The sequence below is a fragment of the Etheostoma spectabile genome, chromosome 2, assembly GCF_008692095.1.
Source record: "Etheostoma spectabile isolate EspeVRDwgs_2016 chromosome 2, UIUC_Espe_1.0, whole genome shotgun sequence".
Taxonomy (NCBI): Eukaryota; Metazoa; Chordata; class Actinopteri; order Perciformes; family Percidae; genus Etheostoma; species Etheostoma spectabile.
The window spans coordinates 20,808,442-20,835,745 of record NC_045734.1 but is presented as its reverse complement, the minus strand read 5'-3'; the positions used below and the strand labels follow the sequence as shown (position 1 = coordinate 20,835,745).

Below are 27,304 nucleotides of genomic sequence, written 5' to 3'. Positions count from 1 at the left end.
CGGTTGGTCAGTGGCGTGCTCAACCCCCGAAGCCTGTCAAAGACATCCGCCAATCAGACGTTCGGTCGGTAGCGACGTCATGTGTTGCTGGGCCTGGCTTCATCCAAAAACTACACCCCCTTGGTCCTGGTGAATCATGGGATTTGTAGGGCTTTTTTTTGCAGAGGAGAAGAGACGTTTGTGGAGAATGCATGTGAGAGGAATACTTTACACACAATGAGTATTCGTGTGTAGTCAGTAATACATCAGACAACCACTTCAATAGATCAATTAATAATTGTTAATATTCATTATTAAATTAGTTAATGATTTATTTTTTAGAATACAATTGTCAACCCTGTTAGGTCTGAGCTGCATATTTACTTTGCTCATTATAATTTATTTCAACATTCTTTTTTCTTCATTGTCATCAATAGCAACAATAACCTAGATTATGCTTCATCAGAATAATAATCGCCACACTGACTGTTGACTTGATGCAGACTGTAGCACTGTCCAACAGACACATACTCAGAAACTGACATGCCGTAGTTACAGTAAAATCATGACTTGATAACGGACGTTGTTTAACTTGGTAAATCGCAGTACAGTCATGCTCAATAGGGAAAATAATGAATAGTGAGCGTGTTGACAATGTTTTTTAAATGCACCGAAATACTCTCTTTCCCAAAATGCATCGCGCTAGACCGTCCTATCCTCCGCTAGGTCCCCGCCTCCCAGCTGTGCAGTAGGTAAACAAACAGGAGAAGACAAGAAACGAGCAGCAGCAGGCACTTTGCTGGCTCTGGGCTACATCGGGGGAAATTTTATATTGTTTATATCCGATTTTGTAAAAAAATTAATATCGTGTTTCCTAGACACTTTTTAATACTTTGGTACACTGGTTTTGACATTTTCTAACGAAGAAACCTGGCAAGGATTGGCTGTGGCTTGCCAGCTTGGAAACACAGTTTTCCCCTCTCCTTTCGACAAAGACTGCCGATGAGCCAGCGAAGACACTGTTCAAGATAATAACACGACGTGGTTTAAGTATCACTCAGTGTAGTAATAACAGATGCACCGTCTTCCCTGCATTTAAAAGAGACCTGTCGCTGCTGCTGTTCGCGAAGCTAACGTAACCTAAAGAGAGCCTAGCTTAGCTTGCGTTAACGGGCAGCCAGCCTCAGGAAAGAATGACGGCTGTTCAGTTAATAAATATCCAACGGTTATTGGAAGCTGCGGAATACCTAGAAAGGAGAGAAAGAGGTAATTTCAAGCCCGGAACCTGACGTATCAATAAACGGCGTCAACGTCTGCTCTGTTGACTGCTTTTGAAATAGGTAGCCTAACGGTAACAATGACACCTAACATAGGAAGTGTGTCAGCAAATGTAGCACACCTGCTGTTCACGTCAACCTAAAGGCTTGTACATAGGTTCGACAAAAAGTGTCACAAGTCGTCAATAGCTAACTGTTAACCACACATTTTCTTTCAACAGAGTGTGAACACGGATATGCTTCGACATTTCCATCAAGTCAGAACACAGACTACCAGAGGCAAAAGAAATTCCGAAATAAGAAGTTCAGTAGTAACCACAATAGGTAAGAAACTGCTCTCTTTCGTGGTGTGATCACTAATAAATTGGCAGCACTGCTAACGCTGCATATATTTGCTTTTTACTGATGTAGCTAGCTATGTTCGTAATTTGAACTGTTTTTGGATTTGCTGTAGTGTTGCAGTCAGCATGCTCGCTGCCAATGCGTTATCGCTACTTTGGTCAACAAGCGAGCTGTCACCGTCACGACAGGGTGAATAGTAGCCTACAACATGGCCACGGTCCAGAATATCCTGGAAAAAAGTTTGCATGGATGTTTCTCAAACTTGTAGAAACGTATATGCATAGGTGGTGCACACACATGACCGTCCACACCGCTGTTTAGCTTACTTGGTGGAGGGGGTAGCACCAACGGCTCTACTGGCTTTTCAGCAGCTGATTGTCAAAACGGGCTGTAGGGACCGTCGTAAAAGTGACTGCTTAAAAAGAAAAAAAGTCATTTGTAATATTGTGCACTCCTCTCACCCCTAGTTAAAAAAAAAATCAGGCGTTCTCTTTATTTCATATTGAGTTATTGTTTTTAGGTTTTGGTGGTAGTCTTGCTCATTTTCTCCTATGCATGACGAATTCTACACTGTGGGAGAGAGGGGTAGTTTTGCCTTCTGCCCTGAAGGGAAGAACATCTATTTATGGATGGTGTTGTTGTGAATGTGTGAAGCTTTTTTTGAGGACTTAGGAAATCTGTACATTACTGGTTTCAACGTTATATACAACTATATATCCTTTAAATCAAAGCATGTTGGCACTATTCATGTTTTTCCTCCTTTTGCATGCACCATCAAGTTTTCACAACATCAAGCCGTTGATGTGCGTTGTGGAGCATATGTTTAATAGTCTTTTCTATTGTGCAGCTGGATGTAACACTGTTTGATAATCACATCATCAGCTGCCACAAAGATGAAGGTCCTTGTTTCTCACAGTGCTCTCACTCGCCTCATGACAGGAACTGAAATTTAGTACTAGAAGGAGCAGAGAGAAAGAAAGACCCATTGGTATTGTGTTTTTTTTTATTGGTGCTACTAGGCTGCTTACATTAATCTGTCCATTGACAGTCATATATCAAACGCAAGCCCCACTCTCTTTTTCTCTCTCTCCCTGAGCCTTTTAATATTAATGTAAGAGCAAACAGGAACTGCGCATTACTCATGAGCCCAGAGCTTTGCGTAGTTTGCATGGCAACAGTCACGATCAGATATAGGTCTGAGGCTGTTTTCACAAAGCTCCCAAAGAATAGGGGAATTCTTCTTCACTGATCACGCAGTGAGGTAACGCCATTTAGCATTTAACACCATGTCTCAGCTTTGTGTTGTGATGCAGTTTATTTCATTCCCACTGGCATGGCACACCTTGCAAACAAACAAAACAGCATTACTTGTATATCCCTAGTGCTGTAAGTGTCACTGATGTCTGGTCATTAGTGCTCTACTTTATCCAACAGTCCTATTTATGGCCTGCTGAATTCGAAATAGGAGAAATCTTAATTAGTCAGATGTGAGTTGTGAATCATTTTCAACTCCTCACAATGTCAGATTACATTTTCCACAGAAAGCAAAAGAGGTTTAATCTACAACTTACATCTGCATCCGATTTTGGATATTGTTATATCGTAATATGACGGGTGTTGTCTTTTTCTGGTTTTACAAGCTGCATTACAGTAAAGTGTTGTCATTTTCTGAACCTACCAGACTGTTCCAGCTGTTCTATTATTTGCCTTCACCCGCTTAATCATTATATCCACATTGCTAATTATTATTTATCACAAACCTCATTGTGATATCTGATTTTCTCCATATTGCCCAGCCCTAGGTCTAAATGAGATCCTACAGTACGTTATATAAATGATCCTATTCCTTCCTTGTTTGAAATCACTTTGGGGACATTCCAAAATAAATGTTAAACTGACTTCTTTGGAATATGACCATATATTAAGGATAAGAATGACTGTAATAGTTAATTTTAAACACTGTTTGCTGTCTGGCTCCAGCTGTACAGTAGCTACCTTGTCAGTAGCGTGTTGAGGCTTAAAGCAATGGGCTTATCTGACTCTGTCCTCTCTTACCTACCATTTATAGCAAGGTTGCTTTATCTCATTGACCCACTCTGTGTGTGAGCAATATACATTACACACATACACATGCATGCCCACAGAACAAAGTATGCTGCAGTTGTGTGTGGCCTTGAGCTATCATCGGTACTGTATTGTTGTTGAGCTCCAGGCACAAATATATCTGATTTAGGCAACAGGGAAAGCAGTTTGTGATGATATAAGCCAATGGGAAAGCAATCTGACTTATAATGATCTCTCTGAATGAGTCGCTTGATTGATTGCGGGGGGCTTGGTCCGGGGCGGACTTAAGTCCTCTTATTTTCAGAAGTGCAGATCGTGTTTGTGACATCAGTATATTGCCCTAAAATAGACTTCCAGTTTTAAAGTTATTTATCTATTGGCATATCCACTCACCGCCACTTTATTAGGTACCCCATGCTAGTAACGGGTTGGACCCCCTTTTGCCTTCAGAACTGCCTCAATTCTGGGGCATGATTCAACAAGGTGCTGGAAGCATTCCTCAGGGGTTTGGTCTATTATGAAGATGGCATCACACAGTTGCCGCAGATTTGTCGCTGCACATCCATGATGCGAATCTCCCGTTCCACCACATCCCAAAGATGCTCTATTGGATTGAGATCTGGTGACTGTGGAGGCCTTTGAGTACAGCGAACTCATTGCATGTTCAAGAACCAGTCTGTGATGATTCAGCTTTTGACATGCGCATTATCCTGCTGAAAGTAGCCATCTAGAAGTTGGTACATTATGGTCATAAAGGGATGGACCATGGTCAGCAACAAACTCAGTAGGCTGTGGCTTGCAACGATCTCAATTGGTACCAAGGGGCCCAAAAGTGCCAAAAATATTCCCCCACCATGACACCACCACCACCAGCCTGAACCGTTGATACAAGGCAGGATGGATCCATCTTTCATGTTGTAGACGCCAAATTCTGACCCTACCATCCGACTGTCGCAGCAGAAATCGAGACTCATCAGACCAGGCAACGTTTTTCCAATCTTCTATGTCCAATTTCGATGAGCTTGGCAAATTGTAGTCTCAGTTTCCTGTTCTTAGCTGAAAGAGTGGCACCCATGTGGTCTTCTGCTGCTGTAGCCCATCTGCCTCAAAGTTCACGTACTGTGCGTTCAGAGATGCTCTTCTGCCCACCTTGGTTGTAACGGTGGTTATTTGAGTCACTGTTGCCCTTCTCTATCAGCTCGAACCAGTCTGCCATTCTCCTCTGACCTCTGGCTCAACAAGGCATTTCCGCCACAGAACTGCCGCTCACTGGATGTTTTTTTTTTCGGACCATTCTCTGTAAACCCTAGGATGGTTGTGCGTGAAACCCAGTAGATTAGCAGTTTCTGAAATACTCAGACCAGCCCTTCTGGCACCACAATCATGCCACGTTCAAAGTCACTCAAATCACCTTTCTTCCCCATACTGATGCTCGTTTTGAACTGCAGGAGATTCTCTTGACATGTCTACATGCCTAAATGCACTGAGTTGCCGCCATGTGATTGGCTGCTTAGAAAGTAAGTGTTAACGAGCAGTTGGACAGGTGTACCTAATAAAGTGGCCGGTGAGTGTACTTTGGGTTTTCAAAAAAGTTTCTTTATCACTGTCTGTATCATCCCAGTCTTTTCAAACATTGTTGTTTTTGCCATCATTTGTATTTCTAACGACACTTTGATAATAATTATACCATTTTCATCATTCTTTAAGTGTGATGTGGTGAAATGCTCAGAGTTTGGAAAAGATTACAAATTGGGATGAGGGTTTCCAAGCAACTGAGACACAGTGCAAGTACGTTGACAGTATGATGACGCAAATTATGCACTCCAAAGTATTCATTTTCTGGCAGCAAAACTATTGCTCTAACTCACTGTTACATGAATTAGTGGACCATTATAAAGTGATTATAAATCGCGTTAAAGCCTGAATTGAACAAAAGACTGAATATTTATTTTACCTACAAAAATGTTTAGGATCTGTGAGTCCATATTTTGAGATTAGGGTGGTTTTGATGTGTAAGTGGTTGGCTGATGCAGAGCACAGTCATGCATGGCTACTACAGGGTTGTAGAATATGAAACCTGTCAAGAGCATGCATGTGAGCACTTAAGGCTCAAGAAATGGACCGGGCCAGCTTACATGTGGCTGCTATGTTTTGCTGTGATAGCAGCCACTCAACCTGGCCATACAGCTTGTCATGTTACATCAAACATACTGCCACAGTTGACTTAACATCCGGTCTTGCATACCCAACTACATGAAATGTAATGTATTAAAAAGAGAGACATACAGTGTTTTTTTATCGGTGTAAATAATTTAACTTAAAAAAATAATTTCCTGTGAGGCAGGGCCAGTTTTTACAGACTGAACCACAGCCTTGATCTGGTGCCTCTGTTTTATCCCTCTGTACCTCCTTCCTCCCCATTAATGTCTCCTGTTTTCTCTGTCTTTCCTGCTTTCGTATTAACAAGGCAGCAGTTTTGTCAGCTCAGTTTTAAAAGATGAGGAAAGCATAATGCAGTATTGATAACCCACATACAGAGAAGTGCTGTGCACATCCCCCCCACCCCCCCAAAACCTGCCCCCTTTGAGGCGTGGTGGAGTGCTGTTTGTAGGGATGGGAACTTGGCCATTTAAGCATCAGGAGGAGAGCTTGTCTCCCTTCAGTATGTTGCCACACAAAGACACTCTTAGGAACCAGCTGATCCACTTTACATTATTAACAGAGCACTGAACCCTGACTGGTGTGTGTGGTGTTGTGTGTGTGTGTGTGTGTGTGTGTGTGTGTGTGTGGTGGTGTGTGTGTGTGTGTGGTGTGTGTGTGTGTGTGTGTGTGTGTTGTGTGTGTGTGTGTGTGTGGTGTGTGTGTGTGTGTGTGTTTGTGTTGTGTGTGGTGGGTGTGTGTGTGTGTGTGTGTGTGTGTGTGTTTGTGTGTGTGTGTGTGTGTGTGTGTGGGTTTGTGTGTTTGCGTGCGTCCTTCATGTGTGAACTCTGGTGGCTGCAGTGTCACACACAGATTTTGTTCTGTGCATTATTGAGGAAGAGGCTATATAATGTCACAGTGAATGCCTGGTTGAAATTGCCATTGGTTGGTTTAAAGGCTTTATTTGACAACTTGTGTTTTCTGTCTTTGCAGGTCCACGCATAATGAGTTGGAGAAGAATAGGTGAGTTGGCATTACATTTTCAAAACATTTCACCTTTAAATCATAGAGCTCAGCCTGCAGGCACATGCACACCCTGCCCTGACATGTTTACAAGTCCATTATGTCCTACTTTCATTTTGTCCCACAAAGAGTTTTGCCCTTCTTCCAGAAAGCACTTTCTCCTCAACAGGTCCTTAAAACCAAAGGTAAGGGGTGACCCAGTTGTGTTCACTAATAACATTCCCTCCTCCCTATTTTCCCCCTCTCATTCACACACTCTTAGCACCTTTTTAAAGTTATGCAACAGTTTGGTTGCCAGGCTAAGAGCTTTGAGTTACAGGGGCAAGGGTGCATGCAGGCAGAGCTGGAGCTGAAGTCAAAAGTTCAGTGCTTGTTTTGATGCAAAGGTGTTTTTTGATTTGTATGTAGTATCGGGTGTCACTCCCCAATTTAAGTCAAGTGCAGATTTGAGTCGCGCATGTTCAGATTTAAACAGTTTACGGCATAACGTGTCATACCCGACGAGATGCATGACGCATGCGACTCAAATCAACACTCGACTTACATCGGGTCACCGTGTCAGTGTAATATCCAAACAAAATGTCTTTTCAGTGGCTTTCCAGCCTGATATAGCTATATTCTGAGTTTATATCTGCATTTAAGATCATGGTGTGATCATAAAGTATCTACATTGAAAGAAATGTGGGTATTCAGGAAGACCTTGGTTTGTGATGGTTTACCACACAGTCTGAAGAGAGCAAACACTGGTGTCTTAGAGGCCCTTATCAGATTGAGTTCACCACCCACATAAGGTGCTCGCTGGTGTTTATGCTCTGTGACTTTGCAGGCTTCAAGAGTCAAGCCATTAAGGGTTTTCTTTGACACCATAAATAAGAGAGGCTAGACTTGCAGGATTTATGGTAAATGGGAGAAAAAAGAAGCTTGCCTTCCATTTCATTATCTCCGACAGTGTGTACAATGAAAGGATGTGGGAGGCTGGATACATTCAGTGTAATTACATATCACCTCGGTCTGTTTTTCTCGCCATTCTCCTCCCTGGCAGCCTCTTCTAAAAGGATGGGAACATTGGAAGGAGAGGCGTCCAGTGAGTTAAATATAGACAAGAGTTGATGTGTCATCTCGGTGCTCATACGCGATGCCACACAAGGCCAGCCGGTCGGCCCGACTGGCCTCGGCAGATTGCAGCCCCCATGTGGGGTTGCATTTTTCCAGTGTTCCACCCACACAAATACATTAAAAACAAGGTGCCGGCTCTGATGTTTGTTCCTACAACACTGTGGGAAGGCTGTTTTCATCACTCCCTGCACATTCACACAGCTAGGCGCTTTGTAGTATGGCCTGTTCCTATGGCCATTTATGGGCAATAGTCATCTCTGCCAATCTGAGCAGACTAGTGTAAAGCATGTAGATGGCAGAACAGAAGGGATCACTGTTGGCTTGTTTCAGCACTGAATTATGGTTACTGCAGAGTTATGAACCATTGGAGAGATAATTTAACTAATTTAACTGAGTGAAATGAAATTCTCTGCATACTAAAATTGATGCAGCATAATGTAAAGTGACCACAAAGGTGATTTGCCCACGCGTTTGTGTATTTGACGGCACTGTTATAATTCCCGTCATTGGTATAACATCCATTGAAACTTGCATTCTCTCCCTCTTGCTTTTCTTGGCTCCACCTTGCAGGACTGTGCTGCCGTGCAGAGAGCTGCAGCAGAACAGAGTGAGCTGGGAACAGGCCGTCCTGTACCACGCCACCAAATTCAGATACCGACACCCTGTTCATAACACTTTAGACGTAGGGTTTTTGCTTAGTTGCTGAACAGTACAAGATCATTCAAATTTCTATTAGCAAAGAAAGAGGGTAACAATTGAAATGGTAATCCATCTTTTTAGAAGCACACTTAAAGTCAGAATCGTTTATAATCCCCATTGCCCCGTTTCCAGCAGTTAATCCAATTCCCTTTAAGCACATGCTTCACTTTGAGCTATATGTATCAGGCATAGTTGTTCACCCAAGTGTGTCAGGCTTATAACATCATTCTACAACAGCAGCAGCTTTCGTTCCACCTCAGCACACTTCCAAGTCGTGTAAATTGGAAGCAGCTCCTTGATGGTACAGACCGGCTAGGGCCCCTTTTTCTCAACATTTATCAACCCTGTATATCTGCCGCCAGCGAGACGATTTGCCTTGCATGGCTACCACGGGTACTGATAACCTCTGTGACATCTAGAGTTTTCGTGACAACAGAGACCACAGGACACGGATAAAAGGGGCTGAAAGAGGGAGGGGAAACCCACATTCCAGATGCTCACACTGTGCGGCGTGACCAGATAACGTGGTTGCTCTGCTGTTTTCATCATGTACCTCCTAACAGCCCGATTTCACTTCCTCATGTCACTACTAAATTACACTGCCTCAGTAAGGTTTAACAGTTAAAGGCTTGCATGGCCACGTGTTGCAGTCCACCGCTTTGATCTCTTTGGCCTGTTAGTCCTTTTTTTTTTTCAGCTCAGTTTAGTTGTTTGATGAGCCTTGTTTGTTAAAGTGTTTTACAGAAAAAGACCAAGGTATTTAATAACCCAGGGTTTAGACTGTTGTCATTCAAGCTGTTGCTTTTTCTTACCTTTTGTATTATAACTCTGTTTATGGATAATCAATACCCAGGCTTGAACTTGCTACAGTAAATCCACAAGAACCGTCGGTTATCATTCCCCCTCCTCCTCAACAGCGACTTATACATTTTAACATTGTTTATCAAGGCCAGACTTATAATACACACAGCAAATTATATTTCCCCCAGTGCCCAGGCAATGGAAGCAACATTAGCTTTTCTACTTGATTCTTTACGAGAGGAGTTGGTTAAACACTAAACTTTCAGTGTGTCTATGGAATATTAAAAAGTCTCAGTCTTGAGTTGGGATTCGGTTGTCCTTGGGTGGCATGTAAGGAGCATCCGTGAGGCCTGCCCTCTCCAGGATGGTTTTGGCTCAGTCGTATGTGAAATGGTAAATGAATACAGTCACGCCTCATTTGTGATAAACTTTGGAATGGATAGAATTAAATGGAATTACGGCTTGTTGCTGCCATTACACGTGTCTCACGTCGCACTAGCATATAAATTTGGCCCTAGTTTTTCGACTACAGAGATATCAGTTATCAGAATGTGTGTGTGTATTTGTTTAAACAGAGGTGTGTGTTTGTGTGTGTGTGCGCGCGTTAGATGTCAGGCTCTACGGTTGGTCAGATTTTTAAGCTTACTGAAAAATCTTACTTACTAAGTTAACTTAAAATATCCTATTAAATATACACAGGCCTTGAGATACAGCAGTTTTAGTAATTAAGTCACCACTGAAATCATTGAATAGGTGTCACATTTTCAAATGGTACATACCTCTATTAGGATTAGGGTTGGATACCGAAACATCGACAACATAAACAGTAGTAACGAGAACGAAATTGGAACGGAAATTTTGGTGCCTAATTTTGTTGCCTGACTTTTTTTTTTCAGAAGCATTGCTTTACGGGACGCTACGTTACCGTTAGCTAGCTAGTAGTAGATTGAACACAATGGTTAAAATGCTGACAACTTACAATAAGCTGCCATTGACGGAAAAACACAGGCGATGCATTTACTTGAAACTCGCCAGCCTTGTGGTACATTTTAAGTAATTGTGAAATACCCTTTTCCCATCTGGTGCTTCTTTTTGTCGTTTACCAGCAATTTACTGGAGAAATAAGTCATTATTATGAGTTATTTATATTACATTATTAATCAATCATTTAATTTGACCATATGGTCATAGCAATAAACAGACCGTTCTTTAATGTTGCCAACTGTCGTTTTGTGTTCCTTTTCTATATTTAATATTATATACATTATATATATTTAGGGTCAGGCACCTTTTAGGCACCGGCACCGTTTTTAAAAGGATCATTTCAGCACCAGTATCGGAAAAAAAAAAAACAATACCCAACCCTAATTAGGATTGAAGCCCAATTCATGTATTTCCTTGCTTTTTAACCAGTGGGCTATAAACTCAGTACTGTTGTTCCAGCCTTGGGCTTGGATGAGCAGTCAACATGAATGAACCTGGGCTACATTTTCTCTGGCTGTGCTGATGCTCCATGAAGAAAGCCAAACTGCTTCACTAGTCTTTCTGTTGTCCTCCCAGTGAGTGCAGCCTATTCTCAGGCTCTGCTGCAGGGCCTAAAACTGGGACCATTTGTTCTGACCAACGTGATGACATGTAAGCTTTTCTTGGTTCAGAAAAGCAGCTTAAGGGACTTGATCTTTGGTCTGGTGAGCCCAGCTACAGCACGCACACATGCTCGGGCACGCTCCCCCACGCTCCCCCACCCACCCCTCTTCCCATAGCCCACCCAGTGCTAGTCCTTAACAGCCTAGCTTGGCTCAGGCTTAGCTTTAACTAACGACTGGGTCAGAGAACGAAGAAGTAATTGACAGACTGATGGGATGAGCAGAGGGATAAGTCAAACACACCTTACTAAGGGATGCCTTAGCAGCACGCAAGCCTGATCCACAATCCCACTGTGTCAGTGTGCAAACAGTGGGCATTTCTGACCCGTACTTTAACACAGTGACATATAAGCCAGTATGACTAGTTAGTGTGAGAATAATCGTCACAAACAGTCCCAGCTGTACTGAGGAGGTCATATTTTGTTCTTGAAGTGAAGTTGGCTCATATGTGGGTGTGTAGCTCGAAGTTAAGGTTGAGGATGAGTGAATAAGCCTGCATTGATTTACCTTTTGCACCTACCTGCTGGGCTGCCAGGTTTCTGACAGTAGAACGTTTTTGTGGATTGCACTTTCAGCGGGCCAGTCACATACCTTACAACATCGAGGAACTGAAAAATCCATAGGTTGTGTGTGTGTGTGTGCGTGCGTGTGTGTATCTATTATTATTTTTATCTACAATCAAATCATCTTTTTTTTTATTTGCTGCAGTTTTAGTACAAAATGCCATTATTTGAGATTCATATCAGCTACTTGAGAAGTGCCTGCTGAGATGCACAGACTGCAGACCTGTACAGTTTTGTGGACATGTCCTGGCATTCCCAATGGCTTGCTGTCAGACAGTGCAGAGTGTATACCAGTGTTTTGCCAAACATCCTAAAAAAGCCATTCCCCTCACAGATGTTCAGTAGACAGGTGTAAAGAAGGCCCCACACAGGGGATTGGATGTTGGCTCACCCATCACTCCAGTCTTGTCTTGCTCTTCTGACCTTTGACTCATGTTATCTTGTCGCCTTCTTGTTGTGCCCTTAATCGCAAAAGTGCATCTGCACAGAATTTGTGTGGAAGATAAGTGTAACCAAACGAAACAAGGCTGTATGGGCATACAGGTTTAGTCATTAGGCTCTCTGGGCTTGTTAGAATTTTCTGAAATGGAAACATTTGTTTGTAGTAGTTCAAATTAATCACGTTGAAATGAGGACTGTATGTTCAGGCTGTGCTGCAAAGTGTGCAATTCCTCCCACATAATGTACTGTTCAACCTGTTCCATTAACAGCATTGTGTCGGGCTTGTTGATAAGACCACTTTGGACCAAATGGATAAGGCTGCGGTTACATACTGTTCCTGAAAGAAATGCTCCTGATCCTGTTTTCCTTCTTCCTCCTCGGATCACGTTAGCAGCTGACTTAATTTGATCGGTAACACACACACACTACACTGTGTGTGTGTGTGTGTGTGTGTGTGATAAATAAATGGGATGCTTGCTGAAAACACAAGAGAGACTGAATTATGCTAAATCTGACAATGGCTTCTATTTTTAGCCATACAACTGGGGAAAAAGGGGAAGCACCACTGCCTTGTGACCAATCATAGAGGTTAGCTTTTCACCAATGAGAGGGAGAAGCAGTGATAGAAGTCCCCACCCCTGACTCTTGTAACCGCCTCGCATCCTTACTCATCATAAGTGCATACCCATTATTTGCTATTTCTGTGTTGAAATTGAAACTTCTGTATAATGTGCCAACTGGTTTAAGTGGCTTAATTTACAAGAAAAATTAGTGAGTTTAAACCTAGGTGAGAAAATTAGTGTGTGTTTAGACACATGAATGTGTTTGTGTATTAAAGGTTAATATAGAATATTTGAATTGCACTCCTATCCTTGCCCTCCACTCGATGCATTAAAACACACCCACATCTGTAAAGAGGATATGGTGTAACAGGGCAGCCCCCTCCCACACACACACAGACACACACACACACACACACACACACACACACACACATCTACCCACCACCCTCTTCTCTCCCTGCCCCCACAACAGCCAACATCTGGCTGGATCTCCCTTGTCAGTTTTCAGAGCCAGGCCATATTGGAGTTTTAATCCGAAGCCTCGGCCCTTACCCTTCGAATCACACAGGGCTAAAGAGCCAAGTGAGGGCTGTGGGTGGGTGACGTTGGCTGGCGTTGTGCAAAATGGGATTTAGGAAGAGAGCAGTAAGAGTTCAGTCACATCCTCCATACATCCCAAAGACCTATGTATTGATAACATTGGTTATTTAACTTTTAGGCGGCGTGGTTCTTGTACAGTGCCCCTAAAGGCGTGCCCCTTCCTCCATCTCTTTTCCCCTCTGTCCCACTAACTCCATCCTACTCACTCATCCCCCTCTCTGACTCTGTTTCTATGGCCATCTCTTTTCGTTAACTCCATCTCTTTGTCTCTCGCCTTCATTCTTTTCTCTCTCTGTCATCCAACCTTTGTCAGTGGAGCAGATTAAAAGGCAGTGTGCACGTGTGAACTAATCCGTGTTTTAGTGAAGGGCTTCAGCCCCAGAGTTTCTTTGCCCGGACGCACAGCTAGCGCAGCCCCCCTCTTACTCCTGCACGTGTGTGTGTGTGTGTGTGCGTGTGTACATGTGTTTTGAGCATGTGTTTACGTCTGTGGCTGTTTCTTAAAGGGGACATTTCTGCTCTATTCTTTCATCCTATTCCCTTTCAAACTTTGCTTTATCTCCGGCTCTCTCTCTTCCCTCTCTGTTTCCACTTTATCCCAATTCGTCCTCCATCCCTCCTCTGCACTGTTGCTATGCATGGCGGATCCTGTTTGTGGCTTCAGCAGCTTTAGCGTGACAACAGAATTGGTCTGCCTAGTAATCAACTGCGTTATGCTTTATTTACCACTTGGGATTGGTTGAGCCGGGGTGGGGTGGGTTCCTGCGTGTCCAAATTGATTTTGGAAGTCCCATTTGCATTTTATTGCCCCCCAGTTTCCAGTGTAGTTTCAGCCCTGGATCCATATGATTTTTTACAGTACGCTTTACTGCCAATCAGAAAGACTCTCTGCTCTACACACACATACTGAATCTTTTTTTTTGGGATTGAGGTCACAACTGCCTGAATGCTTAGAAATATCAAAGTCCCTTTCCCACCCACATGCAGCAATGCATTTTCACCCCCTCTACATTTTTTTCCTTCCCTGCCATCTAACCAGAATATGGGTCATCATCCAGCATAGTTCCAATGGAGCACCAAGACTTGTTAAATGGTTTAATTCCACTGAAAAGAAAGCGGTTGCTGTGTGTGTGTGTGGGAGAGAGATGAGCATTCCCCTCATTCCTCAGCCCTGTTTGTCAAACTCAACAATTGTCTGTCAGTTTGGACAGTGTAGTAAAACCCTCAGTGGATGATTGAATTGTCAGGACGTGGGCCATGTTACAGCCTCTAGTTAAAGGAACAAAACAAGGCTCAAAAAGGATTTGAGGATGAAACATATAAAAAAACATGCCAGACACAAGGTTAAAACTTACCAACAAGCTTTATTAAGTAATGCAAAAATATTCCTAAAAGTAGCAAACAACAGTGCCCTGTCCCTTCACTCTCTGCCTTCTTATCACCTCCCCCACTCTACCTGAGCACTGATTACGCTCAGGTGTGCAACACGCAGAGGGAGGAGGGCAGAACGAGGAACAGAGAGAGAAAAAACAAGACACACAGAGGCACATGTAACAGGCCACACGTTATCATAAACCACCAGGAAGGCGGCACCTGAGTGAAAGCATTTTTCCTTTTCAGAGGAGCATCCTGAAGAGTTGAGCTGTTGGTGTTACAGTATGTGTCTGTCAATGGATGAAAAGTTCTTGCTTCTTGCTCCTTTCATGTTCACTGTCAGGTGAAGGATACGGATGTGGTGACAAACAGAACTTTTCTAACAATTACAGTTGAATAAGCCTCATAGGCACTTTTAGTAGCTGCTGTCACTGTCAAAACAAAGGACATACTATTACTGGCTTATTTCACTTTAGTACTGTTTCCCTTGTAGCTTGATGAGTAGAACATAGTTCTTTATATGTTTAGGGTTAGGGGTTTAATTTCCACTGGTGTCACACATTAATAAAATATACACACTCGTGGCACTTTTGATGGATGTGCTCAACACAAAGCATGCATGTCTTTCATGTGTTTTCTAGCGGCACATAGTATTGGGCATTGATGTAAATGTCATTTTCCATTGGTAAACCCAGTGGAACTCCTGACAAACTGGCTCTCGTTTTTGCCCATGGCTAGTTTCTGGGCAGATTACACAGACAGAACACTCCCCTTCCTCCCACACGCTGTATATATCTCACCCTCTCTATCTCGCTCTGACCCTCTGCATCTATCCCATCTGTCCGTGTTTCATAAACGGGATGAGGTAAGCATAAGTCTGTCAAAAAAAAGAGAAGAGATCCTACATTTGCTGTAGGACTAAAATGGCTCTAATCTTGTGTGTGCATGTAGAAACGCGATAGACTGACTGGCACATCGGCAGTGGACTGAACTTTCACCACACATGCTTTGATGTGCAGCTAAATCTATGCCTTAGTAACAAGAATGGGGTTTAAAGCCCCAAAGGTCAGTCTTAAAGTCCCACTAACAGTTAGTGGCACAACCCAATGCATTGTCCAGTGGGGTATTAGTGACATTGCAACACGAGTTATACGCAACATGCTGTACATGGGCTAATGCTAGAACCATCTGTCAAATCATAAATCATCCGCACAAAGTTTTCAGCATGAAGGGAAACCTAGAATAACGATTTCCCCATCCTAATCCAGACCTATTCAACATATAAGCTGGTCTCCATCTGCATTTGTCATTTCCTGAACCTCTCATTTATAGTTTAGATAATAAAGCTGTAATTGGCTAAAGCACATACGATGGGCGCCAGTTTTGCAGCCAGGCTGTTTGGCTCTTTGATGACTGTTCCAGCAGTCGAGCTAGTGAGTGGTAGTTTCCTCTATTAAAAAACCATTCAGTCAGGTGCCACTGTCTGTATGGGTAAACATGTAACCTTGGCTACAACCTGACAGCTGTCATGTGAGAGAGGGAGACTGACCTCCCTCCCATGAAAGAGAGAATAAGTGAAAAACATAAAAAACAGACAATCCTAGAAGAGGCATCTTTAGCAGACAAAACAACCTTTGTGTTAACGCAGCGATTCAGAACACAAAGGTGGTGGGCAAACACAGAGAAGAGTGGTGTTTCCAGTAGTTTGGTGTGCTTTTTGTTACATTATAAATGCTCATGTGTATTTGCTACAGTGCGTAGCATCCTGATCTAATAATTGCTCTCTATTTTACTATGGATTAAGACAAATGCAAGGACTATTTAATTGTATTTGAGTGCCAGGAAAACCAAATTAGCTGAAAAATGGTCCAGGTGTTGATACAAGATGCCAAATGTGCAATGGAAGAATTTGGTCCTTTAATCTGCTAAACCATCAGGAATACTAAACCATCTGTCCTAAACAGTTTGAATGTGTTTTGTGTTTTCTACAGTCAAAGCAAAGCACCTTGGGGAAGAAATGTATGGGTAACATTGTGGGTTCAGTCCTGCTCCTCTCCATGTATATTGTATGTCACCATCTGCAGAGTTTGGATCCCTGTGCCACATGTTGTTTCACTGTATACATGATTTGGGGCAGAGAGGCTTACATGTGATTCGCCTTAGCAACTGGTCCAGACCATTTAAGCCACAGGCCTCTCACGCATACTATTTTTAAACCGTGAAATAATGGATTTGGAATGTTTTGGAAAATAATGCTCAAAGAAAAACATTTGTGCCGACATTTGATTTAATTGCCTTCCACCACATAGAGAGATAATTTGCCATTGATTTGATTTAGTGCTCAATGGACATGGTTTAGTCTACTTTAAATGAGGCTTTGCAATACAAAATACTCTAATCACTCCAATCATCTTCGACATTGCTGTGAATCATGACTTGCGGCGGCTTTAAATGAGCCTCGACACTCAAGAAGGAGTAAGGAAGGATAGAAATGTTTTATTTTATTTTTCTACCTAAGGGAATATCAATGTCTTAATTTCCTTTTGCATGTTAATTCAAGAGATTTACTCGTAGATTACTGGATTATTAGACGGTCATTGGTGATGTGTAATTAGTGTAATAACTGGGTGAAGGTTTAAATATCCTCCCCCTCTGTACGAATTAGAAGTAGGTCAAAATTTGTGAGTGTGTGTGTGTGTGTGTGTGTGTGTGTGTGTGTGTGTTAAAGTGGTTTGAGCTAGTGCAGGATTTGCCAAAGAGAAGTTTATTGACTTGTATGAAGGCTGGAAATCTGACCCTCCCCTTTTAAGAGCCCATCCAGTAATTATGTCAGACATCTTGGATGGCCTGAGAAGTTATCCATTATTTAGGTATTCACAAGTTTGGAATCTAGGACAGCCATATTTTCTTTCTCTTCATCGCCTGCGCTTCGCCTACAGTGTTGGTTCCAGAGGACTTTGAATGAAAAATAAGCAGAAACTCTGGTTGCTTTGTCAGTGCTGTTTTTAGCTGCTTTTGGTTCCTGAAAAGAAGACAAAATGCAATTCTCTCCATGCCACTCTTCAGGCCCAGGTGTTCTTTTATTGCCATTTATTTTTCTCTCAGACAAAGAACATTCACATGAATATGCATTTTCCTTTTTCTGCTCAGCCCCTTCTCAATACTCTGCCCACAGGAAACGCCAGGCATCAGATTTGCACAAATAGCTGTCTGTTTAGCAGACAAGTAAAAAAAAAAAACAAGTGAGGCTTTGAATTTGTATAAATAACATAAAAAATACTGGATGGCTTGCTAATTGTATACATAGCCTTCAAATGTCTTCAAAGCAACAGGATGCACCTGAGCAAGTGAAATTATGTATATGATAATGTGGTCAAAAGAATGACCTTAAAAATAACCCTACTGCATAACAAAAGGGATATTTATTTGATTTATAAAAGGGACAAAAAAGGAAAATACTTAGATATTATTAGATGTTGTTAGCATAAGATGATGTAGGACTTCAAAATCAAACCGTCCAAGGGACTATAGGGTCCTCATGTTTTTTTATGTGGCAATAAATATATTTGGCAAATTGCTTATAATGGATTGAAAAAAACATGTGGCTTGGTTTGATAAATAAGTTTGCACAAAAAGACACATTTCAGTTTTGTTTTTCATACTCTAGCACTTTTTTGAAGTCAGGCTCGGTTTTTGCCCGTTGTCTTTCACTTTCCCTTTTTCCTGTGATTGCCCTGCCCCAGTATCAGCCATAATTACAACAGATAACTTCTAAAATCAAATTAAAATACAATTAGGCCTGTATAAAGAAATATCCTGCTACTTTTTACCTGGCTGATCGCTCTCTAACATTGGCTTTTCCGGTGTTGTAAAGAAATCTGTGACCCTTCAGAATGTGTGCTCTGTAGTGCCGTCTACCTGCCGTCTTTGCAAGGGAAAATAGGACCTGGAAAAAGACTTTACAAAAAACTATTTAAATAGAGTTATTTTCACTGTTATAGTTACTTTAATAAAACTAAAAACAATTCCCATCCCATGTCCTAATATTGACCAGTGCTTGCTTACATACTGAATGAATTCCGAACACAAGGTGTTACACTCTGGAGGCTTGTCAGTCAGCAGACAGAAAAGTTGGGATGAGGCTCCTGCAGTTGAAATGCAAGTGAAGTTCCTGAGTTTCATAAAAAAAAAAAAAAAAAGGATTCCTGGGCTTGTGGAAAACTTCCTGTGGTTGAAAAGCCCTAATACACAGACAAGACAGTCTGTGCTTTATTATAACAATACATTTGCAACTGTTTACAATACCCTCAAACTTCTCTCTTGCATTATCCCTCCAGAGTTATTGGAATGTGTTTAAGACGCTACTGTGCTGACTGCTCTTGTCATCTTGATAAAAGTACGGCTTGTTGCTGCCAATTACACGTGTCTCACGTCACACTGGCATATAAATTTGGCCCTAGTTTTTGACATACGAGATATTAGAAATCAGAATTTGTGTGTCTATTTGTTTAAACAGAGGTGTGTGTGTGTGTGTGTGTGTGTGTGTGTGTGTGTGTGTGTGTGTGTGTGTGTGGTGTGTGTGTGTGTGGTGTGTGTGTGTTGTGTGTGTGTGTGTGTGTGTGTGTGTGGTGTGTGTGTGTGTGTGTGTGTGTGTGTGTGTGTGTGTGTGTGGTGTGTGTGTGTGTGTACCTTTGTTCATGAGATGATACAGGGCGAGTAAGGTTGAGTGCGGAGTTGTTCGCTGTATTGACGAGAGATGTACATATGATGTGCGTAGGTGGTGTAAAGCTGTGGTGGGCAGCTCTCCCATATCAACGGGGAGAGCTTCAAAGTGCTTCTTTAAAAAGGACCTGCTTCAATCACATTAGAGGCAGTTTGGATGCATTTCAAGGGAAACAGCTACAGCAACCGGGAGAGCTGTACACAAATGACTGTAGATTTAAATGTAAATGTTTCTCAGTGTTAGTTTACCTTGGCCCATGAGCTGAAGCAGGGAAGAAGACTGAACTATTAGGATTTGGAAGAAAAGGGCAGGCCTGCACGTGATTCATGGCGAGCTTGGGAGAGAGGAAAGGTGCGGTGCAGTGACCCGGCCCGGCTGCGCTTGCTCACATGTCAAAGCCAGAGGGCATAGCTGCCTGCCTGTGTACCCATCTGGGGCCCATCAGGAACACTAGCCACAGGAGAACGAGAGAGAGAGAAGAGAGAGAGGAGATGAGAGGATGAGAGAGAGAGAGAGAGAGGAGAGAGAGGAAGAGAGAGAGAGAGAGAGATGAGGGGAGAAGAGAAGAGGAGAGAGAAGAGAGAGGAGAGGAGAGAGAGCGAGAGAGAGAGAGACAGAGAGATTGAGAGAGGGGAGGACTGAGAGAGACTGAGAATTGAGAGAGAATGGGGAGGAGAGAGATGAGAGAGGAGAGAGAGAGAGAGAGAGAGAGAGAGAGAGAGAGAGAGAAAAGAAGAAGGCCGGCTGTGTCTTGCCTTTAGGATTTTGCACATTTTAATTCTTCTACTTTTGATGGGTGTATAGTATGATTTTTTTTTTCTTTTTAAAGACATCTTTTTCCTTGATCTCTTCTTGCTGCCATTTTATTGAATGCTTTGAAAATACTTGCAATGTACGAGTTAAAATACAAGGGAATGTTGGGAGGAGCATGTTTAGCCCTTATTCCGAAATAATTTCATGTTTCTGAACCAAACCACTTTTAATTGAGACTTCATTGTGTAGGAGAAGAATGAAAATAGCAAGTGAAAACTAAACGCTCCCATCTATACAGCTGTTTTATAAACGCTCTTACATTCTGCGCACATTTTACACTGCGAGTTCCAGGTAACTCTCGTGAACTCGACTCAAGTCCACAGAAGCTCACCTCACCACCAGAGAGAGCGTGGGATTTCAAAAACAGCTGTTTACTAAGGTTTACCTGCAAGGCAGCAAAAAAAAAAAAAAAAAATGTAACATGCTACTATATTTGCTTACATTCCCAGGAATTACACACTGCTGAATACAAGGAAAAAGGAGGCCTTTCTGCCTGTGTTGTCTTATTGTAAGCGAGGGATTTGATATCCCTGCTGTGCGTGACAGTTTGGAGCACAGGTCCTGGTAGCAACTGGGCATGTGTTATATAATCTGCCTCAGATGAAGAGTTCCCCATTCAAGCAACCTACAGCTCACTGTGTCATTCATTAGACACTAGAAATACAACAGCAGAGCATTAGTCTTCACAATTATTACTCTGCATTAAATATATTTTAGTTTATGTTTTCCTTTGTTGATCTTTTTCACCCTGTCTGTTGCCATACAGATCCTGTCATTTGTTGTGCAATAGTTATGGCTTTTGATTGTTGTTGTTTTGCTTTGGTTGCTAATTTTGAGTCCTTGAAGGTGGGGATATTTCTCATTGAGTATTTTTATATGTCAACTTAACATTTCATAATAATTGCACCTATGATTTTTGTTATTCAAATCATGTTATAACAGAGCCTAACATAGCTAACTAATAGCACAGCACAATTGCCATCAGGTCTGCTTTTTACTCAGTGACCACTGCTCTCAGGAGAACAGTTTAAACCCTTATAAAAGCAATGCCACATTAATAGCAACCTACTGACTCTGTCATCCTGTGATGTCACATCCTGTAATTTAGTTTCTCCAATCCCAAACTGTGGACATGAAGTTATGGGGCTGCACAGTAAACCCATCACTGTTTATGTAACTAGCACCAGTCTTTTCTAAGAACTCAGGGAAACAGTAGGTCATGTTGCTGATTGCTGCGTTATGTGGCAACAAGAGGGCAGAGGCAAGGAGAGATTCTGGCTGCAGCACGCAGGTATTTATGGTCACAAGCCGACACTCATATCGTAAGCCGCGAATGGCTTAAACTCTTTGGCTGTGGGTCTCTATGATAACCAACCCTTTTCTGGGATTAGGGAGCGGTCTTGGGGGCACCAGCATCAGCTACTAGTTTATGACCTTTAACCCCTTAGTGAGACCGTTAGAGATAGTGCTGGTGGTGCGGACTACCGTGATAAACCAGTCTCTGTCGTTATCTTTAGTTGCCTGTCACTCTGAGAACATAACCATTTTTCTCCCAGAATGGTTTCTACAATACTTGCCAGCTGAGAATAAGAGTTCCAGTAGTTTCACTTCCCATTACCAAGCAGCCCATTGTGATGGCAATGCATTACACACATTACTACACACTCTCTCTTCTCCTGCTCTTACACACTGTTCTTCCGTCACTCTCCCTTATGCTTTTTGGGGCTTTTTTGCCTTCTGTCGTTATCAGAGACCTTTACAGCAGAGCACATCATGCGCCCAGAGATTAGGACAAATGTCACGCAGACGTCTCACATGTCTGTCTTTTAATAAGAGGCACAGAGAGGGTGTTTGAATGTTGCCTGCCAGTAGCATGCGTTGCTGTGAGAGGCGATCACACAGTACACGAGGTAGCTGTGAAAAGAACCAAGACCCAAAGTGGTGAAAGAAAGGACAGCATGGCAGACTTCTCCTCATATGGGTGCGAATGTTTTTTTTTGTAGTTTAACACTGACTCAGCAAAAAGTGGTGATTCAGCAGTCTGACAACCGATGCCTCACTCCACACTCACTAATAGAGGTCTTAGCGCTAAGAACCATAATGTAATATTTCGGTCGTAGCCAGGGCTAGATATGTGATGATACTCTGCGGTGCCTGTGCTGTCAGCGTACCTCATGCTTTCCCTGTACATTTATCATGTCAGCTGGGTCAGGGAGCGGGGAGGGTGGAAGGACAGGAGTGGTTGTAAGTGGGGGTTATCTGAGGTTGTCTACTAAGATTGTTGTTTTAAACTCGATGGTAGTAGAGGAGAAGATCGTGGTCTCTAGTGTCTGGAGTTTGCTAACTCGACACCTGACAGGTCAGCCAGACAGGCCCACACATGACCAATGTGTCCTGCGTTGCCCTCACAACCTTCTTTATCAAGCCCTTGTGTGTAGATAAATGTTTGTATTTGTGACTAAGGAGAAAGTAATGACATAATAGATTTTCTAATAGTGGACACTGTATACAAGGATAGGATTACAAATGGGACGTTCATGAGCAAGCATGTATTTGTTCTTCCATGTAACGTGAAATTGTATTTGTGTCAGCTCTTCAGCTACAGCTGCACAATAAATGATTTATTGGCCTATCAGCAAACATTCCATGTACATGGCCTACTTAATTTAAAAATGGTAATATAGCATTGACATGCCTTTTTTCAAACAATCACATAATAATCATAATTACAGGGCTAAACAAAATGGTCAGAAATGGAATTACTGAGACAGATATTCTGCTATGTTGTCCTCTCAGTAGCGTGTCCTAGACATCTTCCAGGTGGGGCTGCGTACCCCCCCCCCCAGGCTACCGTAAAAGAGTAGAAAGTGATTAATTGCCAGTTGATATCTGTACACGTGTGTGTGTGTGTGTGTGTGTGTGTCTGTGTGTCTGTGTGTCTGTGTGTGTTGGGGTTCAGAGGAAACAAACACAGACAGATACGTAAGTACATATATGTATGTGTGTGTGTGTGTGTGTGTATGTATGTATATGTATATGTGTGTGTATATATATATGTATGTATATTTAAATATATATATATATATATATATATATATATATATACATGTATGTATATGTTTATATATATATATAGATATATATATCTATATATATATAGATATATATATAGATATATACAGATATAGATAAAAAGCAAAGGTTGTCTCTGCTCACTTGTCACTATGTATAGAACTGATTACACAGACAGATGACCTGAGCCTCCCAGGCTGAAAACTTGTGTGTACATGACTTGTGACTTCCAAACTTTTAGCGCTACAGACGGAATCAGGGCACCTCCTCTTTCACTCCCCAGACATACAGCTCTTGTTCACATAGTTTGAGCACACACTCATGCATGCTGTACTGGTGCAATGACTTGCTCTCCTCTCGTGTTTTTATCAGCACCATCCATGCATAGCTAAACCTCCCATTCTCACACACACACACACACACACACACACACACACACACACACACACACACACACACACACACACACCAAAATGCGCACAGACAGACATACTCTAGCCAGTGCACACATGTTTCCACCAGTCCTAAAGCAGTAGAGCACAGCAGAGAGCGGTCTAGCCCAGTGTCATCAGTGCAGTGAATTTCTGCTCTGGTCCCCTGGGCTTGTCTTCTTTTTGGCTCACCCAGAGATTGTTCCTGAGGTCCTAGGTAGCTCCACTGAGTCCACTGACTCTTAATGTCTCTCCCCTTTTCCCCTCCAGGCTAGCTAAAAGGGCAGCTCCTGCTAATGGAGCACTGATTGTATTACAGCCACAATTATCACTCTTTACCTCTCAACCCAGACCCATTAGCAGGGTAGATAGTACCCCTGGCCTGTCTGCAGTCACCGAATAAGGGACTGTCAGGATGATGGAGCGTACGGGCCGAGCAGTGTCCAGGAAATGCCATTACACCTTTCCTCCCCACCCCTCCTCTCAGCTAAATCTACTTGTTTGTAATGTAAACGAGAAGGGGTAACTAAAGCTGGGTGCATATTGTCTCTAGGCTTACAGGAGACATGAATCATGTGAAACCTGCTGTGTTGTTGAACTATAAGCTGGGGATTTACAATGCATGTGCCAGGTCTGCAGCTGGTGGATTCTTGCAAAATAAGAAAACAATGTGTCTTAATGAGCCTGCCTGCATCCCAAGACAACAGAATACTGCTTGTATTTTGTGCTGATCTTTTAAAAGGAAAAATCCACCCTCAGATGCTCAGTACCAGCTAACAAACAGTTGTGAATGAGATGCGTTTATAAGGCGTGGGTGTAAAATAATGTGACTAGCTTGACATCTGTGTTTAGCAAGTTGTCTGTACATGAGAAAATAGAAAATACCATAGATCAGGACAGTTGGTCCAAACAGTGTTTTAAGGTGAACTTTCCGTTCTGACCTTTTGATATAAAGTTGCAATTCCCAGGTTCTATTGAGCAAGACATTTAACTACCAGCATGCAATACATAACACATTTTACTGTCCAGGGCCCAGCCCTTCCCTGCTGTACACTGTCATGTATCTAATCCTTCTGTTCCTCTTTCTGTTTCTGTCTCTCTTTTGCAGACGAGCTCACCTGCGGCTGTGTCTTGAGAGGTTGAAGGCCCTCATACCCCTGGGACCCGACTGCAACCGCCACACCACCCTGGGCCTGCTCAACAAAGCCAAAGCACACATAAAGGTATAGGATAACTAGAGCTAAAGAAACATACATATGAACCACAGGGTGAAAAAAAAGCTCAAATGACAAGTTATGGTAATGATATCTTGATGAACTAAGTTTGTTTGAATTTTATTTGTTTTGACCTTTGCTGCCAGATTCAACTACAGCCTGCTGGGAGCACTCTTAATACGTAATTTATTTGTGTTGCTGCAGAGGCAGAGATGCCATGGCACATGTGCTTTTAAAATAAACTTGATTATTTATGTGGATTGCATCGTGCATTTGTACCCTTACAATCATTTTAGTTTGTTAATGTGTAAGTATTGTAATAAAATGCATCAACAAAAACCTGCGGTGGTATTAAAAATGTGCTTATGTATACAAACCTTAGCCAAAATGTAACCAGTATTCAGCTGATCACTAGTGATAATTTCCCTGCCTGTGCATATAACACGTTAAGACATCCTGCTTCAAGCTCTTCCATCCACTTAAAAAAAAGAGGCATGTGACTGCCTGAGATTGAGCAGTCTGCATGGGAAAAAGCCTGGCATAGCATGCATTCACGTAACAGAGAGGCGAAGCATAAAGCCGATATTGTTGCTGTGGGCTCCCCCCCCCCCCCCCCACTACTGCCGTCACCACTCTGCACTTCTGCTGCTGTCATCTTGAGTCTCTCCATCGCTTATTGATGGCCTATTGTTTTGGTCCGTCGCCGGGAGTCACGCTCGTCACTGTTGGCGACCGTGACACAAGGCTACATGGTTAGGAGCGCAAGCGTGGCTGGATCAGTCCCTGCCACGGCCCTTGCTTATATTGTAATGGCACATGGCGTAAACAGAGGCAGAGAGTAAAACAGGCGACACGGTGTGAACAAGGCAGGTGTGGGAAATCATGTAGGGGGTTCAGAGCAGGCGGGAGGAAACACAACAAGTTTAGTGGCTGAATGCTCAAACAGATGCTGTTTGTTTGCTTTGTGCTGCGTTTGATTCTGACAGACTTTTAATATGAAAGGAGTTTCCTTACAGACTAACAACATCTACCTCTTCACTGTCACAGCGCTGCTGCAGCTTGATCTTCCAGTTTTCGAACTCTCACTCTTTTCTCCTCTGTAGTTCTTCGCCGTGTTGCTCTCAGTCTCTCAATCAATCTCTGCACCAACCTACTACTGTGAACATGCACACTTTACCTATACATTCTCGTCTCGTCCCTGGTCCCTGGTACACATAGTTAACCTTCTCTTTGTCTCCTTCTCTTTCTCCTGAGCAGAAACTTGAAGAAGCAGACAGGAAGAGCCAGTACCAGCTGGAGTCTCTGGAGCGAGAGCAGAGGCACCTCCAGCGTCAGCTGGAGCTGCTGAGCGGAGGCAGCGGTGCTGCAGCCCAGAGCAGCCCGGGTGAAGGAGAGAGAATACGCATGGACAGTGTGGGCTCCACCCTCTGCTCCGACCGATCTGACTCTGACCAAGGTTAGTAAGGCCGCACTCTTTAAAAACAGGATTTTAATTCAGCGACTACAAAGCCATGTTAATTGGATACATATTTATTCACATGGACCACTGCCATATAGTGAAATAAATAGTGACATAAAGCGTTTGATGATAAGATAACACATTGTGTAGCATGTTATACTCATTGTTGGTTTTTGTATTTGTTGATTCTTGAAAAAGACTAAATAAGGCCACTAAAGAGTTTCCCTTTTCTGTTCTCTCCATCCTCGGCTGCAGAGGAGATCGAGGTGGATGTGGAAAGCACGGAGTTCTCCCATGGAGAGCTGGACAGTGTGAGCACAGCCAGCACCAGCGACCTGGACGACCACAGCAGCTTGCAGAGCATGGCCAGCGACGAGGGCTACTCCTCCTGCAGTGTCAAACTTGCCTTCTCCTCCTAGAGCCCCACACTACTACCACCAACACCACCACCACCTCCCAGCCAAACCCGCCTGCTCTCACATGCGTTTAGCCATCCAGCCATGCCTACGTACGTACATACACCCAGTTCCCTCCGACGATGGCCAAGACCCCCCCCAGCAAAACGGCGTTCCCGTTCCTCATGCCTCTCAGCAGTGCACCCACTGGCTCCTAGCCTTTAGTTGCCCCTCCTCATCCTGCACTGCTGAAGCCATTGTTGGAGGAAATGCACGAGAGCCTCTTTTCCTCACTTCTGAACTTTGAGCCACACGGACCCCAGGGACCCAAACACAGTGATGTGATTTTAATCTTCTTTTAAAGGGAGATCAGAAATTTGGATGATATTAAAAATACACATCATCTTGATTTTTAAACCCACACAATTGAAAAGAATCATTGGTATTAATTCTTTCTATGAAATTTCAGAATTTTTTTAAAGAAAGATAACCCCAAACTTGACCCAAAATGCACTCAAATTTGTATTGTGTGTGTGTGTGTGTGTGTGTGTGTGTGTGTGTGTGTGTGTG

General features: G+C 42.8%; 1 protein-coding gene and 2 long non-coding RNA genes across 4 annotated transcripts in view; 2 read left to right on the top strand and 1 right to left on the bottom strand.

Annotated features, from left to right (window-relative positions):
- Positions 1-27,280, top strand: part of mxi1 (max interactor 1, dimerization protein) — a 28,592-nt gene extending 1,312 nt beyond the window's left edge. The window contains exons 1-6 of one of the 2 annotated variants that reach the window (XM_032534294.1): positions 723-1,245; positions 1,478-1,580; positions 6,795-6,824; positions 24,775-24,889; positions 26,138-26,336; positions 26,595-27,280. In XM_032534294.1, coding sequence (XP_032390185.1) covers positions 1,173-1,245; positions 1,478-1,580; positions 6,795-6,824; positions 24,775-24,889; positions 26,138-26,336; positions 26,595-26,758 — 684 coding nt within the window. In that variant the 5' untranslated portion in view covers positions 723-1,172 and the 3' untranslated portion in view covers positions 26,759-27,280. Of the gene's footprint in view, positions 1-722; positions 1,246-1,477; positions 1,581-6,794; positions 6,825-24,774; positions 24,890-26,137; positions 26,337-26,594 lie in introns of those variants that run through there. The other variant, XM_032534288.1, reaches the window with a different exon arrangement.
- Positions 11,611-14,805, top strand: LOC116700826 (uncharacterized). Its single transcript, XR_004334743.1, has 3 exons — positions 11,611-11,621; positions 13,587-13,593; positions 14,662-14,805. It is a non-coding gene; the product is annotated as an uncharacterized LOC116700826 (long non-coding RNA).
- Positions 18,407-27,304, bottom strand: part of LOC116700834 (uncharacterized) — a 19,883-nt gene continuing 10,985 nt past the window's right edge. The window contains exon 2 of the long non-coding RNA XR_004334745.1: positions 18,407-18,545. This is a non-coding gene — a long non-coding RNA (uncharacterized LOC116700834). The remainder of the gene's footprint in view (positions 18,546-27,304) is intronic.